The sequence below is a fragment of the Pleurodeles waltl genome, chromosome 5 (assembly GCF_031143425.1).
Source record: "Pleurodeles waltl isolate 20211129_DDA chromosome 5, aPleWal1.hap1.20221129, whole genome shotgun sequence".
Classification (NCBI taxonomy): Eukaryota; Metazoa; Chordata; class Amphibia; order Caudata; family Salamandridae; genus Pleurodeles; species Pleurodeles waltl.
This window is the reverse complement of record NC_090444.1, coordinates 132,308,982-132,327,485: the sequence shown is the minus strand read 5'-3', so window position 1 is coordinate 132,327,485 and position 18,504 is coordinate 132,308,982. Positions and strand designations below refer to the sequence as shown.

Genomic DNA, 18,504 nt, shown 5'->3' with positions numbered 1-18,504 from the left:
CACAAAAAGGAGTCTAACACTAGATTTTTGTCACCCCAGACCTTTTAGTGCCTTGACATGAGAAGTTAAGAACTTTCCAGGACCAGATGGGAGTAGGACAGGGTGTTCTCCCACAAACAAAGGCTGGCACCAGGTGCAAATATTGAACCCTCAGATCAACACTTCAGTACACTCCTGGATCTGTGGAAGAATTCAGAAGGAATGCTCTGCTGATTGAAGGACTGCCTTGCTGCTTGAAAGAGAGCTGGACCATCTCCTTCAACCCAGGACCACTAGAAGTGACTCCAAAGCTACTTGGCTGGCCTCCTGTGTAAGCTACAGAGATATAACAAGCTCCTGTGGCCTTAAACCCTGCTGCTGGCCAATGCAGGAGTGAGTCCTAAGCCCCGCAAGTGGTGGCCCCCCCAGGCCCTATATCCTTGGTATTGGTGTTAGTTATACTTCTCCTAAACCTGAGACTTAAAATATTTTTTTTTTAAACTTCCAGGAGAACTGACAGAGGACCGTAAACTACCTGCTTTGCCGATCCGCCCAAGGTGTGTCACTGGTCGCCCCACTTCACAGCAGCTCCCACTCGGTTCTCTGCAGCAGCAAATCCTGTTCAGTGGGGCCTCTCTGTAACAGAATCCTGCTTCGTGGAGCCCTCTCCGGCTACAGCCTGTAGCTTTGTCCCGCTGCAGATTTTTTCCTTCCAAAATGTTGTCAAAGTCCAAAGGTAAAAATCTTCACCAGGCTTGATGACGACTGGCTCCCCATCGTCGATGACCGCCTTCTCAGCCAGAAAATCCGGATTTTCCTGTTCTGAGTTTTTCCCGCTTAGAGCTTCTCACATCATCGGCGATGACTTCACAGAAGCTTCGTTCAGGAGTTTCCCGTCTTTGTCGACACCTCCTTAGACACAGCCTGCTACCTTGTCCCACTAAAGTCTACCTTCTCCAAGCCTTTTTGGCTAAAATCTTTTTAAGTCCTAAGGTAAGCTGAGAAAGGGCCCAATCCACCACTTGTACAAGACTTGTGCTCCTTTGCAGTCGGCCTTAACTTTTTAAACTTTTAACTTTGAAGTGGCCTGATACCCGCTTTGATCTTTTAGGCACCAGAATTCACTAAAAAGTTTAAAAAGTCATGACTCCAGTTCTACTGGTTGGGTTTAATTTGTTTTGGTGTCATCTAATTTATTGAAATTTACTCTATTGTTCTACATCGGTTTGAGATTTTTCTTGTGTTGTGTTTGCACTTTATTACTGGTTGGGAGCTGCATAACTACTTTACACATTGCCTCAAAATTAAGCCTGCCTGCTTTTCTGCCAAACTACCAGAGGGTTAAGCACAGATTAATGTAGTGACTTTGTGGGGTTGCCATTGACACAAATTGTGGTTGTTACCTGAGTGGGACTTCCAACCCCTCAAAAAATAACCCAATTTCTTACATTGATCAATAATTGCACTGCAAATTGGTCCATTCAACTACATGCAGTTGTAAGAGCCTTTCACAACATGCTTCCCCGCAATAGCATTGAGCCTTAATGGCAATTATATTGTAATCACAGCACTGAGGCAGCTAGGGTTGAGAACTTGCTTTTTTTTATACCTGCAAAGTGTTGCCCATTTAGCAATTTTCACACTTCACAAAGTTTGCAAAATTTCCTGGTTTAAATTTGACTTTGCCTCGCAATGATCTCTGGGTAACATAAAACCATAAAACCATTTCGAATGGATGGCAAGAGAATTTGCCCTCTAATCGAACTCAGCCAAGTTGAAACATGTATGCAGTAGCTTCTTCATAAATGTACCTTATTAGGCATATGTTGTGCAGAAATCATGATTTTCACACAAAAATGTAAAACTGTGCGAAGTTTAAGTAAAAAACTTTATACACCCCTATTTGGGATACATACTTCTCTGCATTGTCTGGAACCTCCTAATTCTATAAATTATGAAACTCTGTATAGCTCCCACATGAACAATACCTCTATAAAACGAATGTTTCAATATAGACAACTGGTGTCATCACTTAGAGGTACCTATGCAAGTGTTTTAGACATTCGTCTTGATCATAACTCTCAAATTTCATGCTGCCAAAATAACCAGAAAGTACATCAGACAGGTTATCAGCTAAATAATTAAAAAACTGGAAACATATTTCCTATTTTGCTATATTTATATTTTTTAGCATTTAGTTCTGATAAAAAAAGGCTCTGTAGAAGATCACAGTGTACTCTGTTACCTACCTTTCTTGTGTAGGGGATCTCAACAGACATCAGTATTTCATTTGGTTTCAATACTGTTTTTCTGTAACCAGTAAAGAAATGTTCATCCATCTGGATAGTCCTTCGACCTTCTTCAGATCAAAAAAGAGACACAACATGATTAGAGTTTTTTGAGGGTGGAATCTCGCACCCCAAAACAATAAGAATCAAAATCATCTTAGAACGTAACCACAGTGGACAGCAGTTTAAATTGGGCTACACATATTGAAAATAGTTATTGTTACCCAATTTATTGCAGCGTATTTAATCAACCCCAGAAGATTAAATGGCCCCTTGAGGGTTAAAATAAATGACCCGTAAGTCACGGGTGTGCACTCAGCCCACTGAGTTATCTGCCTTTACTGTTGGAAAAATATCAGAGTAGTTTCCCTTTTTACTTGCCCTGCCTTTAACCATCAAAGGAAATTAACTGGAATGTGTTTCGCTCAGTGCAAGAAGTGACGTGAATTTCCTTATCAGGCTGAACAGAAATGTATGCCTTATTTGAATGCATGGTTCTTGAAATCCATTGATGCTACATTTGATGTAGCTCATTTACCAAATATGGTACAACAGGCTATTTTTGTTTTGATCCAAACTGTAAATTTGTTTGTCTAGGTATTTGATGGCTACCGGTGAGGGTGTTGAGATGAAAGATAGGCACCCAGTTAAGAAGAAGGAGTGAGTAAAAAAAGTAGATGTGGGGCAATGTAGGGTAGGCAAAGTCAAGAGGGGCGCAAAAAGAAGTGTCAAAGGGCACGGTTAATATACCACCATCCTGAACCTTACTGGGAATTGATGAGGTATTGTATAGGTGCTTCACATACACAATATTTGAGGAGAGGCAAGATTACCTCAACCACAGGGAATATCAAACAAAGAACACACAGAAAAATTAGATATTCGTTACATAGACAAAAAGTGTGGCGGTGGCCAATGCGATTAGTTGTTGAACTAGGAAACAAGTCATCCCTCGATTTCCCTACTTCTGTACATTGTGCAATCCTAAGGGTGGGTGTGTGGGGCTAACATTAATGGGCACATTTATTTTGTAGTTGCATCGCACTTGCACCAGGCAACAGGGTGCCACCACTGAGCCACTCCTAAGTGTGATTTTTCAAACCACGCAAGGCTGCCTTGCATTGCCCTCACTGAGTTGATAAATCTGGAGTAACGCAACACAGTGAAAATTGCTGTGTTGCATTATTGTGCCCCAGTGAGGCGTTCCATGGGTGGTGCATGGGTGTTCCCAAGCAACACTCATGGATTTCGACTCATTCCCCGATTTACCATAAGTGGTAGACCTGGGAATATACCAAAACTGCTACCCCTCCCCAGGTGAGGCATAACAAGGAGAAATATGTTTATTTCACCGCTTTTTTCTCTCTTTCGCTGTGTACTGCAGCACACATCGACAGAGGAAAATGCCTCAGGGGATTGTTTTGTGCAGGAAGGTGCTCCTTCCTGCAGAAAAACAATCCTGCTTACGACGAAGGCACTCTTGCATGATGGTGCAAGGGTGCCTTTGTTGGTGCTAGGCAGCACATAGTGTGCCAACGCTATGGAATTACAAGAATACACCATATATTGTTAAGTTTGGCACATTCCTACCCTTTCCCTATTATTTCATGAATATGCCCTAAGTCTGTAAGCAGGATCTGCCTCTTAGTGACTGCGTGTTTCAGTGTCTTGTCATTGACATGCCCTGCGATTATAACATTAAAGGGGGTCATATTTCCGAGATCTTCTATCATTATTTGTGCTGTCCAAATGTTAGGGACAGCCTATGATTCCCCAGCCAATGGGTTATTCATGGAACCCTGGGCTACCTTGTCCATAAGGGGCCAATGTATTCAACCAAGTGACAGGCTCAGCATCTCATTCATCATTCCTACACAACTGGAAATGATTCTATTTCTAAGAACATGTGTTCTGTATTTTATAATGTGTTTTTGAACCACTGTGCTAGTCCTTACTGAACTAGTACGCCTCTTCTCGCAGATAGACTAATGCGGCTCGCTATACCTTGGTTATTATACATTTTACTAAAAACAGGGGTATTCCCAGCTCACCTATTGACATCACGGTTAACTTGGATCCGCTTGCCATAAACACAGGATTAAGGTCTGATATTGGACTGGCAGTCATTATATTTCCCCCAACAGCCTAGAGAAAAATTGAAAGTATTACGATGCATGGTAAAGTCAGAGCGCCACAAATAATTCTGTGCAAACTAATCGCAAAAAACAAAGTATATAACAGATTGGCAAAAGGTCATGATGTTGTGGTCAGCGACAGTGGACAAGTTCAACAGCATTCATGTGGCAAGGTTGTTGACTTTCTCATGGAGGCTGTTGTGAGGTGAATAATGGGGACATCAGGGTCAGGTCAACCTCGTGCGGACACCAAGACACTCAGATCACTTAACTCGAGTCTTCACCTTGAGAAGTCCTGCTTCTTTATTATATTGGTTCTGCCATGCCCGGCTCTTGGGGTGCGTGTCATATACCATCTGAACTTAGTGGCCGAGTTGCTCACTATATTGCTTCCTACTTTAGAAAGTATGCTTAATCCCATTTTTACTTTTGTTAAACAAATCATGACCTACCCACCAAACTACAGCATATTAGCACATGTATTCTATGAGCTGCTGGCTTTGCCAAGGAAGTAACGGGAGATCATTCCTTTGATGATAAGTCCTATTATTGCTGTCAGGCGATGAAGATCTTTGACCTTGTCTGGCTGCTCAGACACTCAGATCTCATCTCAGCAGTGACTTCGCCAGAGTCAGATGACACCTGGGGTCGATTTATCTTTTCGCATTGAATGACTAGCATGTTGTCATCCAACCATTTCTGATGTGAGAAGGCTTCAATGCCCTCATAACTTCCCCTCAGAATCCTTTTAAACATCAAGACATTTTGGGGAACACTCTCTATTCCCTTCTGAGTGGTGATCATAGGTCCTTTCACCCTGATAACTTCAGAGGTCTCACAATCATATGGAGTGGGAAACTTCCACCGTGGATGTCAATCTCTGATAAATACATTATCACCAGGACACACCATGGCAGGTCTATCCTTTCCCAGGTGACTAGCTTGAGCATTTGCATTTTCCCTCTTTTGGTGACACGCTTCAATGTCAATTGTAATGGTCTCCATTGAGGAGTAAATGCAATAATGTTACTCAGTGGTCTTTCAAACAGCAATGCATCCGGGTCACATGAGGGAAATGATGCATAGTCTGCCCTGCATCATCCACTCTTTCAATCCAGATCCCAAACACTTTCTTTAATGTCTGTAAGGAAATGCCTCCTTGGCATGGTTACCCCCTAACTTTTTGCCTTTGCTGATGCTAAGTTTTGATTGAAAGTGTGCTGGGACCCCGCTAACCAGGCCCCAGCACCAGTGTTCTTTCCCTAAACTGTAGCTTTGTCTCCACAATTGGCACAGCCCTGGCACTCAGATAAGTCCCTTGTAACTGTTACCCCGGGTACCAAGGGCCCTGATCCCAGGGAAGGTCTCTAAGGGCTGCAGCATGTCTTATGCCACCCTGAGGAACCCTCACTCAGCACATGCACACTGCCTCACACCTTATGTGTGCTGGTGGGGAGAAAAAGACTAAGTTGACATGGCACTCCCCTCAGAGTGCCAGGCCAACCTCACACTGCCTGTGGCATAGGTAAGTCACCCCTCTAGCAGGCCTTACAGCCCTAAGGCAGGGTGCACTATACCACAGGTGAAGGCATGTGTGCATGAGCACTATACCCTTACAGTGTCTAAGCAAAGCCTCAGACATTGTAAGTGCAGGGTAGCCATAAGAGTATATGGTCTGGGAGTTTGTCAAACACGAACTCCACAGTTCCATAATGGCTACACTGAAATCTGGGGAGTTTGGTATCAAACTTCCCAGCACAATAAATGCACACTGATGCCAGTGTGCAATTTATTGTAACATACACCCAGAAGGCATCTTAGAGATGCTCCCTGAATACCAATCCGACTTCTAGTGTAGGCTGACCAGTTTCTGCCAGCCTGCCACACACCAGACATGTTGCTGCCCACATGGGAAGAGTGCCTTTGTCACTCTGTGGCCCAGAACAAAGCCTGTACTGGGTGGAGGTGCTTCTCATCTCCTCCTGCAGGAACTGTAACCTGTAACACCTGGCGGTGAGCCTCAAAGGCTCACCCCTTTTGTTACAGCGCCCCAGGGCGTCCCAGCTAGTGGAGATGCCCGCCCCTGTGGCCACTGCCCTCACTTTTGGCGGCAAGGCTGGAGAAGATAATGAGAAAAACAAGGAGGAGTCACCCACCAGTCAGGACAGCCCCTAAGGTGTCCTGAGCTGAGGTGACCCCTGCCTTTAGAAATCCTCCATCTTAGTTTTGGAGGATTCCCCCAATAGGATTAGGGATGTCACCCCCTCCCGACAGGGAGGAGGCACAAAGAAGGTGTAGCCACCCTCAAGGACAGTAGCCATTGGCTACTGCCCTCCCAGACCTAAACATACCCCTAAATTTAGTATTTAGGGGCACCCCAGATCCAAGGAAATCAGATTCCTGCAACCTGAAGAAACAAGAAGGACTTCTGACATACAAGCCTGCAAAGAAGACGGACGACAACAACTGCTTTGCCCCTAGCCGTACCGACCTGTCTCTAACTTAAAAAACCTGCAACCAGCGAGGCATCCGACAGGGACCAGCGACCTCTGAAGCCTCAGAGGACTGCTCTGGACTAAAGGACCAAGAAAATCCTGTGAGCAGCGGCTCTCCTCAAAACCAGCTACTTCTTTGCTGCAAAGAAGCAACTTTCAAAGACTGCACGTTTCCTGCCGGAAGCGTGAGACTTCACACCCTGCACCCGACGCCCCCGGCTCGAGATCCAGAAAACAAACCCCACAGGGAGCCAGAGATGACCGCCTTGAGCTCCCACTGCAATGCCTGCAGAGAGAATCCAGAGGCTCGCCCTGACTGCGACTTCCTGTAACAAAGGACCCGATGCCTGGAACCAGCACCACACCCGCAGCCCCCAGGACATGAAGGAACCGAACTTCAGCGCAGGAGTGACCCCCAGGCAACTCTCTGCCTAGCCCAGGTGGTGGCTGTCCCGAGAAGCCCACCCCTGTGCCTGCCTGCACCACTAGAGTGACCCCCGGGTCCCTCCATTGTTTCCTATCTGAAACCCGACGCCTGCTTTGCAACCTGCACCCGGCCGCCCCTGCGCCGCTGAGGGTGTGTTTTGTGTGCCTACTTGTGTGCCCTCCCAGTGCTCTACAAAAACCCCCTGGTCTGCCCCCTGAGGACGCGGGTACTTACCTGCTGGCAGACTGAAACCGGAGCACCCCTGTTCTCCATAGGCGCCTATGTGTTTTGGGCACCTCTTTGACCTCTACACCTGACCGGCCCTGAGCTGCTGGTGTGGTAACTATGGGGTTGCCTTGAACCCCCAACGGTGGGCTGCCTATGCCCAGGAACTGAGACTTGTAAGTGTCCTACTTACCTCCCAAACTAACCTTTACTTACCTCCCCCGGGAACTGTTGATTTTTGCAGTGTCCCCCCTTTGAAAATAGCTCATTGCCATTTTAACAAAGACTGTATATGATATTGCTTTTATTCAAGGTTCCTAAGTTACCTATGTGAAGTACCTTGCATTTTATGTGTTTACTTCAAATCTTGAACCTGTGGTTTTTAAAATAAACTAAGAAAATGTATTTTTCTATATAAAACCTTATTGGCCTGGAGTAAGTCTTTGAGTGTGTTTTCTCATTTATTGCCTGTGTGTGTACAACAAATGCTTAACACTACCCTCTGATAAGCCTACTGCTCGACCACACTCCCACAAAATAGAGCATTAGAATTATCAAAATTTGCCACTATCTTACCTCGAAGGGGAATCCTTGGACTTTGTGCACACTATTTCTTACTTTGAAATAGTATATACAGAGCCAACTTCCTATAATGTCCACATGAAGTCTTCCACTTTCTTGTTGGCTTGAGACGAGGGGAATGTGATTTTGCGATGTATTCCTAATTGTCTCAAGTAGTTATGAAAGCCAGCGATTTGGCATGTGAACCATTATGTGTCTTGATTACCATATGTGCGCCGTGTGTGGCAATTATCTTACCCAGGGTAGGTTTCACATGCTAAAACACAGTGGGCAGTACTAATTCTATCACTGGAAACATGGCGCAAGAATACGTCACCACCAATAGTTGACGTCCATCTGAAAATGTGCAAAAGCCCAAACTCACTAATTTGTAGGGTTCACATGACTGTGCTCCTGTTCACTGTTCCATTGGCAGAATCTCTTCCACCATTCGATCCAACCCAGGAAACAAAGCTTTCTTTCTCAGCCTGCTTTGTCTTTGCTATACTGTGGTGTTCTAGATGGGTTAAGATCACCATCCTTTCTTGCAGTCCTCTCAATACAAATCCCTTTGGTGTCGTGCTGAGTTTATCTCGCTCCCGTCACAGTTGAGATAACATTTGCCGATATCTGAGGTCAAGTCTTTGGGTATTAGATAATATGATCGTTTATGTTCCAGCATGCAACACATTCTATTTCGTGAGTCGTTGTGCACCTTTATCTTTTTCAACCCCAGTTTGTAATTCAGTGGATGCATGGTCAAATATTCAGCAGGGTCCTCAGTCACTGGTCTGTATAGGACTAGGAAACAGTACTATTGCAGCTGTATTATCCACATCTATCCATGGTTGAGTTGGATGAGATGTTCCATCAAACAAGTTAACTATAAGCTTGTGAACTTTGACAATGGGGAATTCCCTACATTGCAGATACTGATGGAGGTGAGTGCCTAATGGCCAAAGCCTCCCTCTCAGTTTGTATCAGTAATGGCCTTGCTTGTAATTGCAATGGGTGCCCATGCTCCTGACTTTGTCTCTTGAACCAATACAGCCCCCAGGCCAACTGGGCTAGCATCAACTATGAGGATTTATGTGTGTAAAAATAGGTCATGATGGCATTATGTATGAGAGCCTCTTTGGCTTGCTTAAATGCTTCTGCATTTTGGTTGGGTTAAAGGGGCCTGTCTAGGAATAAATTATCCACTGTAATTAGCCATCCCTAGAACATGTCTTAACTTTCTAGCTGAGGTGAGCTCAGGAGGCACTCTGGATTTCATCCAATGTCTTTAAACCAACAAAAATGTCATCTTAGGAAATCACATTTCCAAAAAATTGACACATTTGTCCCTATTCACCCTGATCAGATAGCCTTAGTAATGTGTGACTCTTAGCCATTGGTGGATTTTCCCCTAAACAGATGTCATCGCTTATGTTTATTACACCCTCTATTACAAAGAACACTTCTAAAATGGCATTCTGAAACATCTCAACAAATGAGCAAAAACTAAAACTTAGCATTCTTTACCACTTCACATAAGTGAAGTTTGTTATATACTTATGTAGAGATGGAGCTACTAGAATGTAAAATGGAGGGATGGAATGTTAGGATATGAACGGTTTACAGTACAGGAGAAGGTGCCGGTGGAGCTGTAAGCTGAATATATACTGGGAGGATTTCTATGTTAATAAACCTACTTTTAGAAGAGTCTGTCTCCGGAGGTTTCTACAACTTGCTTAGAGGGTCAAAGAGCAACTTCTGACATCAAGCATTCAAGGACATCTTGGAGAACCACTGTGAGCCATTCAGGTCTGCAATAATGTCATCCAGGGTAGAGCTGATATGCCTTTTCTGAGGAACAGTTTGTCAATGCAGATGCAGTTGTTCGGGCTTTAAAGCAACAACCATGGCTAAACCCCACTGGGTGGTCCCATACACTTTCTCTATCACTCCTTGCTTTAACTTCACAAGTTCCTCCCCCCCCAAATGGAAGGAGATAAAATTGAAACATGACAGTGTCTCAGTGCAATTGACTTTATTGTTTAGTGTATATGAAGCATGGCTATTGTATATTTGAGATGCCCCAACCCCTGGAACAAGTATTCAAAGTCCATCAGTGTGCTCCCGAAGTGACACTTCCTTACTTGTCTTACAAAGAAAACGAGACCCAGTCTTCTGCAGTACTAGAGCAGATCAAAGTCCCTGTACCTTTGAAAGCAACATGAAATTTGGCATCAACAGTATGCACTTGATGCTGTACTTGTGTGAGGAATACCTTAGCTATGGGGATGGGTGTGTCACTCCTGTAAGTGTAAATTCTAATTTTGACAGTCCTCAGTTTCAGCATCATTGTTAGACTCTAGAATTGTTTTTGGTCCATCATATTCACAGATGCACCAGAGTTAATATGCACCTTTATTTTCTAGTTCTGACCACTCACTTAACAGGTTGGTTGTGGTCTCTTGGACTTCCCTTGTATACAAGATGAGGAAGATCTTTTGTTCATGTGTCCTGTCACATCCTCTTGCGTGTTGATAGTTTTCATAAAGAGATTTTTCATTGACAATCTTGTCATTAGTTTCTCACCTATTCTTTTGCCTCTGCTGCCACTGAGTTACACCCAGCAAAGTGATTGTCTTGCCACAGTTATCACTTTCTTCCAATGGCTGGGTACCTTGTTGGACAATGAAGACCCATTCAGGGATTTCCATAGCATGTTGTGCTACGCTTCAAAGTTTCACTTGTGGAGTGTCCCTCTTTTGCATCGCATTAATTGTTTTTTCAATAACGCTTGCACTGTTCGTTGGTTCCATCTTGATGGCTAAATGAGCCAGAGCTGATTCCATTTAATTCAATCTACTGTTAGATAACTTCTGTGACCTTGCCAGGACCAACAAGTCTTCTAGTTTCTTGCCCAGTTCCCAAAATATTAGCCTGTGCAGCACTGATGACCTGCATGCACAGACCTTTTTGGTAGGATTGTCATCAATGCATGTGCTTGGCAGTTCATGCTATCTTGCAAAAAAACACTGCAAAGCTTTTGACACACAAAATACAGTTAACATACCATAGCTGTCTTATATGTTGAGGTAATTTTCTACAGTTCTGATTGATGTTATGAGGTAAGGTCCTTTCTAAGGTCTCACACGGGTGAGTCATCTTGCTGTTGGGCATCTCGATGGTTTAAGAGGCAGTGAGTGGAGTGTACCAGGAGATTCCTCTATCTTCTTTAGACAAATCACAAAAATTGCATTATTTAATGTTTTACTTTATCCCTCTTTCTTAATCTTATACAGTCAATTTATTTAAACTTTAAGGATGCCAGTGGGATGTGGGGGGGCACAACTGTGGTGTAGATTTTTATCTTTCATGTCTCCCAAATAGAGTCCCTGCATTCAGACTTCTGAATTATATATTAAGGTGTTTCCTATTGTGTTCCTTCAATGAGATAGATCTTATTTGGGATCCAGTTCTTTATCAGTGTTAATTCTTGGGGCTGAATGTCCAGATTAAATGGTATAACTGTTTAGTTTTTATATTATCTCTCTTTCTCTAACAGCAGCTCTGACAAAGAAAACAGGAAGACCCCAGCTTCCGATTCTCGTTCTTGAGCCCACACAACATTCCTATTTACTAATCAAAGTGACTTGCAGATACTTTTTCACTCTTCCCAACTTACATGCCTTGTTTTAGTATGATTTGCAAGCCAGAGTGTTTTTCTCACAATAATCAGTTCCAATATGTCTGCTTCTCATTTGTCACTCCATGTTAAGCATCATCTTTCAAAGTATTAAGATAGTCACCATGTTTACCGAAAGGATATCTGTCTGACAGCTATGCCCACCCTTGTGGTCTTGAAAGATACATAGCCTACTTTGGCCTACTTTGGCAGCAAGAGTCTGAGAGTATGTATGTTCTCTCCATGCTTATGTAGCTGCGTTGAGGCAGGTGAAACCCCCCCAGAGTGCAACCCACCCCACCACTGACAAGGGCACACTTGTGCATCCTGGGATAGAGTGTTTCTACCATACCAGAATATATGCCTGAAGCATGTGAATCTCATGGGTCACGAACAAAATCAACTACTGCCCCAAACCAAAAGCATTCCTGTATCCACAGATAAGAAATGGGATGGTGAGAGACTTTATCCAGACACATTTTGGACTGTGGTGGGTGTATGCTTGGGAACAATAGACTACATTGCATCTCTAGAGGAACCATTAGTGAGCCCTACACCGTTGTCAAGGGCTGCCTGCTCATGTTATGCTAAGCTCATGCTGCCTCATGAAGGGAGCAATTCTATGCCTTTCCTTGGTTTTCCAAAGCCTGCTTGTATAACCCGTGGGCTGTGGTGAGGGGACGTTGGAGAATTGTAGGGCCACTTCCCACCTTGTACTACTGTCATGGGCTGTTGCGTACTGTATTGTGCCTATGCTGCACTATGGAGGGAGCCCCTTAGAGCCTCATTTTGCTTTCCCAATGACCCTTTCTTAGACCCGGGGACCTTAGCTACATCACGGATCTGGCATCACGGAACCCCCCCTCATCCTTTTCCTGTATGATCTTTTTTTTAGGATCAAGGGCCTGCTTTATACCTTTTTACCGCCTTTTTAAAACTTACAAAATTCAATTATGTTTTGTAAATTTGTGCTGCTTTTGCATAAAAAAAATTACACAAATGCGGCGCTAAAAAAGTATAAATCAGGCCCTTAAATCCTATTGTGTAAGCTCTCCCCGGAAGAGTAAGGCCTCCGCAACAGGAAGTATTAAACCCACTTCAGTGCACTGGGCTATTTCTGCTGAGTCACCACACAGAGGTGCCTTGTTGCTTAACCTTTCACTACTGCTGAGTATAAGCTAATCATTAACCTAAAGCAGTATTATTAAACTTGTAATCTGGTAGCAAATATCGAGCTATTATGGTCGATATTTTTTACTAGGCTAGCTTTATCGAAATATTATGCCTTATGTGCAGTACATTCAAAGGCTGCCTGCTGGCTGATTTTACTTAGGGACGTATTTTCTCTAATCTCCTGCAGGTCGTTAGTAAAAGCAATCTCCAGCATCGGCAGGAGCTCAGGACATATACAAATAAAACCTGTGTCAGGATGTGGTTCACTTCAAGGGGCAGAGGGTCATTTCTGAAGGACGCCCTCGTACGCTGTATGCTCACTAAACCTCGCAGTATTTGAGGGCAAAGGAGCCATGACTCAATGGCGTTACCTTACTCTCTTATGTATGCAGAGAATATAGGGGCATATTTATGAACCCCCTGCGCTGCTGTTGCGTCACTTTTTGTGACACAATGGTGGTGCAAACCTTGAAATCATATCTATGAGACCACGCAAATCCACTTTGCGTGGCTTTGAATGGCCTCATGGATATGGAGTGAGGCAAGGCAGTGCAAACTGCTGTGTTGCCTTACTCTGCACAAGGAAGGCATTCCATGGGTGTTGCGATGAGTGTTCCCATGCAAAACCCATGGATCTTGAAGCACCCCCAGATCTACAAGAGCTTGTAAACTTGGGGATTTGCCAAAACCTTACACCTCCCCCGGGGAGGCGCAATAAGGAGAAATATTGTTATTTATCCTTGTTTTTTCCTCTTTCTATGTGTACTGCATTTTGCTGCACACATAGAAAGAGGAAAAATGTCTCCCAGGATTGTACAATCCTGCCTACAACGCAGACATAGTGCAAGTGTGCCTACGTTGGCGGTAGGCTGCCAAAACGGTTCCAGCGCAGTGGGAAAGAACTGGAATGCATCGTATTGCATTCTTGCCCTTTCCCTTTGATGCTGGGCAACACAGCAGGGTGACTTGCTGCAATGCCCTGTGCCAAAAGCCCATAAATGTGGGCCATGTTGTCTAAAGTGCAGCCATAAATAACCTGAGTGGGACAAGGTTTACTGATTTCTTACCTAACATATCTTACATTTCCTACATTTATGAGTCACTTTCATAACAGAAGTTCAAGATAAACATCATCATGTTCCAAGGATGTGAATGTCCACCAATTGAGTAAACCATGATAAGTCAGTTTACATTTGCAGAAGCTTGAACAAAGATGCAAGCAGCAAAATTGTAACAACTACCAAGTTTTAATAAACATGTATTGAAATGATAAAAGGTCCTGAAATTTAGCAGCTCGGGCGTCCTTGATGGGTTCATAATGAGCAACATTTAAAACAACCATTGATAAAGCTAACGTAGTTGGCCACAGTCGGCTAATGCATGCAAACACAGGCATGTACAAATGTACAGACACTATGGCCCATATTTATACTTTTTTAGCGCTGCATTTGCACTGCTTTTTGTGCCAAAAAGCGGTGCAAATGTGGCGCTAAAAAAGTATAAACATGGGCCTATGTGCACTGTGTCTTTCAGTAATATTTCTCTATCTACGTCTTCCATGTCGGTGCCCTGTTCCTGGTCCCCAAACTTGCGATAGTGAGAACATATAGATCTATCCTTCACTTGAAATTAGAAGGGCAGGTTTCAATGCCTTCTATCATTGATGAAGGTTAGTTTAACATGTATGAGCCTTTGATGAGAAACCTTGGCTTTGGTTTTATCTTTAAGTGTTTCATGCACTGTTTGCCATGTGTGAGGGTGCCATTCAGGGCTGGATCTGTGCTAAAGTAAATAAAAGGTATGCATATACGATGCCACCAGAAAAGGGGTGCATGCTTTCACCCAAATCCCTGAAATATGGTGCCATTTGCTAGAAGAAGAAGGTAACAAATGTATTTTGGGTCATTTTGAATAGGTATGAGTGAGACGCATGCCAGGTACTGTGCGTCTGTCTGCCTTTGGGCCTTTTGGCAAATGCATGAGCAATGTTAGGAGGTTTTGGATCATAGGGAAGGAAGAGTGCCAGAACAGAGTTGCCAACTCACTTCTCCTTATCCTTTAATAAGTGTAAATGTCTGTTTTGGAGATACATCCACAGTGATGTTGAATGATCTTCATATTAATGAACCCCTGCATAATTCGGCGGTGGACCATTGATGTATCTGCTTAGAAGACAATGTCAGCGCAGGCCATTGGTTTCACCTATCGCTCCTAGCAACATCATGTGGAACTGCAGGCTTTTGTGGCTCACTCTCAGGACACCTACGCCCACATTTCTGCTTTTTGCAGCAAAACTGCGCTAACGCAGTTTTGCGGCAAAAAGTTTACAGCTGGCTTGCATCATTCAACAACACCAGCCAGGCGCTGTTTTTATTGAATGGTGCAAGCCGGCGCTAAACTTGGGCTAGCGTCTTAGAAGAAGAAGCTAGCCAGGTGGGGGTGGTAGTAGGGAAGGAGGGAGTTGTGAGTCAGAAAATGACGCTAGCCTGGTTAGAGGCAAAAAATATGCCTCTAACCAGACCAGCGACATTGCCTGGTGCACAACCACCAAAAATATGACTCCTGTCTTAGGAAAGACAGGAGTCATGCGCACCACCCCAATGGCCAGCACAGGGAACAAGTGTCCCCTAGTTTTGGCCATTGCACCCTGTACTATGAAGGGGGCCCCAAGTTAGGGCCCCCGATGGCATTTTATAAAAAAAATTAAAACATATTTACCAATACTTACCCTACTTACCTGGGATGGGGTCCCCCATTCTCTGGTGTCCCTCTTGTGTGGGTGGGGGTGCTCCTGGGGCTTGGGGAGGGCACCTGTGGACCCATTCCATGGTGTTAAACCATGGAAATGGCTCCATAGGTCCCCTAACGCCTGGTCTGACCCAAGCATTAAACAATGGTGCAAAGCAAACTTTGGCTCCTCCTCCCAGCCGTGCGTCATTTTAGCACAGGGGGGGATAAATATGGGGCTATAGGGTTAGCACCATTTTTTAGATTGGAACGCCTACCTTGCATCTCATTAATGCAAGGTAGGTTCACGCATCCAATAAATGGCGCAAACTCCTATATTTTAACGTTAGACGTGTCAAGCATCAAAATATAAATATGAAGTTAAGTTCGTCCCGTATATGTATCAAAAAAATGAGGCAAATGAGGCAAATTCGGCGCAACTGAAGTATAAATATGGACCCTAGTGCAATGCTGCAGGCTTGTGCTCTCCACACTTGGGGCACCAAGGCACAGTCAATGGTGTTGAAGGTTTGCATTACGCACTGTAGGGTCACCTAGTAACAGCCTGTGAAACTGCAGGTTTGTATTGCTCACATTTCTAACGCCTAGTGTCAGCCTGTGGCCCTCAGGCTTGTACAGCTCACTCTCACTACACATAGCATTGGCAAAACCGGTGCTAATTACTTGTCATATTGAAAACGTTTTTTGCAATTTGTATGCATTAAAAACATTATAGCCTCTGACCTTTTGCTATTTAAAATTCAATGCATTTTTTTCTTGGAATAGAGGTAGTTATTTCTGTAAATGTTTGGGCTCCATGATTTTTTAATCAGCATTTCTTGTGCTTGGTTTGCTCTTCATGTTTCTGTCTGAAGGTTTTCGCTGAATGCACGTCACTGTGCCGAGTACTCACTGTGGACTAGGCAGAACAAACCGAAAAAGTCTTGATATTGCAGGGACTGTCTAAGTAAGGTCGTAGGTGTGTAAATCACATACAGGTTGGTTCGTGGAATGAAAGGTTGCAGCATGAGCCCCTGTCTCAATTGAGCCTGCATAAGGCAAGCTTTACTTCTAGGTTTGTCAATGACCACTATACTTTAAGAACATTCTGCTTGACTGTACATGGCTGACTCCTGTAGGTGCACCACCACCTTGAAGCAGATTGTGTAGTTAACAGTTTCAGTGCACACGTGGCAAACCCTTACAAGGAGTGATCTTCTCAGTGGATGCAGATGCTGATCGAGTCTATTCTCACATGTAAGACAGAAACATGAGGAAGTGAGGGCCAGCAGCCCTCCTCTCCTTGGCTAGCAACATCCAAGGGCGAGGGATTAGGAACTAGACATAAGGGTTCCTTCGAAGTAGGACCTCTCACAGTGGAGGAATCAAACTGTGAATATCCAGAATTTGGATGGCCACATTGTGTAAACATGGCTTCCTGTCTTAAAGTAAGTAGAGGACTAGAGAGAAAAAGTTACCATTTCAGACAGAGGATCACAAGATGACAGATGCACACCACCATCAGAAGATACGCATATATAGGCCCTCATTTCGACCTCGGCGGTCTTTTTTAAAGACCGCAGAGGTACCGCCGTGCTGAAGACCGCCAGTGCAGGCGGTTTTCCGCACAGCGTATTATGACTGCTCTCAGCCCTCCGTCCTTTTTCGGACGGATAGCCGCCAGCAGCCATACTGGCGGTCGGCGGGGAAGTGGAGGCTGCTCCACCTCCACCGCCCCGTCATCAGAACACCGCCCACCGAATCACGTCCCATGATTCGGTGTGGCGGTGTTCTGGTGACGGGGAGCTGGTGGCGCGGCAGCCCCCATGGATCCCGTCCCCTCCCGGAGGATCAACGGACAAGGTAAGTTGATCGTCCGTTAGGGGAGGGGGGCGGGGGGTGTTGTTTTTTGTGTGCGTGCATGGGGGTGTGTTGTGCGTTTGAGTAGGTAGAGGAGGTGTGTGAGTGCGTGTATGCATGCAGGGGTCTGTTGTGTGTATGGGAAATGTGTGCGGGTCAGTCTGTGTGCATGTCTGTTTGTATGTGTGCGGGTATGTGTTGTAGTGTATGTGTGCGTGTAGGGGTGTGTGTGTATGTGCATGTTGGGGGTGGGGGTGGGGGTGGGGAGGGGGTCCTGCCACCTTTGGGGGGTGGCAGTGGGGTGTGGGGGGAGGACTCGGGTGAGGGAGTGGGGTGGGGGAGACCCCTATCAGTGCCAGGGAAGGAATTCCCTGGCACTGATAGTGCCTACCGCCATGGATTTTGTGGCAGTTCCAAACCACCCGAAATCCATGGCGGTATGAAGGGTTGTGATACCGCCGGCAGTCTGGTGACGGCCGCCGGGCTGGAGACCATAGTCTCCAGCCCAGCGGTCGGAGTGGAGAAGTGGCAGATGGCCATGGCGGTAACCATTTTTTTTTTTCGCCAGCCTGTTGGCGGTTTTACCGCCACTTCTCCCCCGTCCGCCAGGGTTTTAATGAGGGCCATAGTTCGCTCCCCTGCAACTGAGATTAATACTCTTTTCTTGGCTGCCTAGAAGGGCATTTCTCAGCACGAGCCAAGCAGCAGGGTCCCTTAAAAAGATGGGTTTTCTATTGCAGCCTCGCTGCACTCTGTCCAGCACGTTTAGGGTCATTTGGGCCCTGCAAGGAGTATGCTAATCTGATTGTAGAGAATCCCTTGGATCAGTCAGGGTCACAGCCATATGGCACAGTTTTACCCCATGTCCCCTGCTGCAGGGGCATAGCCAATAGTCCATCCCTCTCTCCTCTCTCCACAAGCCTACCGTCTATCATTTTTCTTTTCATTTTGTGCCCAT

The 18,504-nt window shown here is 44.9% G+C and overlaps 1 protein-coding gene across 1 annotated transcript in view; it reads right to left on the bottom strand.

Annotated features, from left to right (window-relative positions):
• The window catches only part of XDH (xanthine dehydrogenase), a 411,630-nt gene that overhangs the window by 265,067 nt on the left and 128,059 nt on the right, over positions 1-18,504 (bottom strand). The window contains exons 13-14 of the mRNA XM_069233805.1: positions 4,319-4,412; positions 2,229-2,338 (exon numbers count right to left, since the gene is read on the bottom strand). Coding sequence (XP_069089906.1) covers positions 2,229-2,338; positions 4,319-4,412 — 204 coding nt within the window. The remainder of the gene's footprint in view (positions 1-2,228; positions 2,339-4,318; positions 4,413-18,504) is intronic.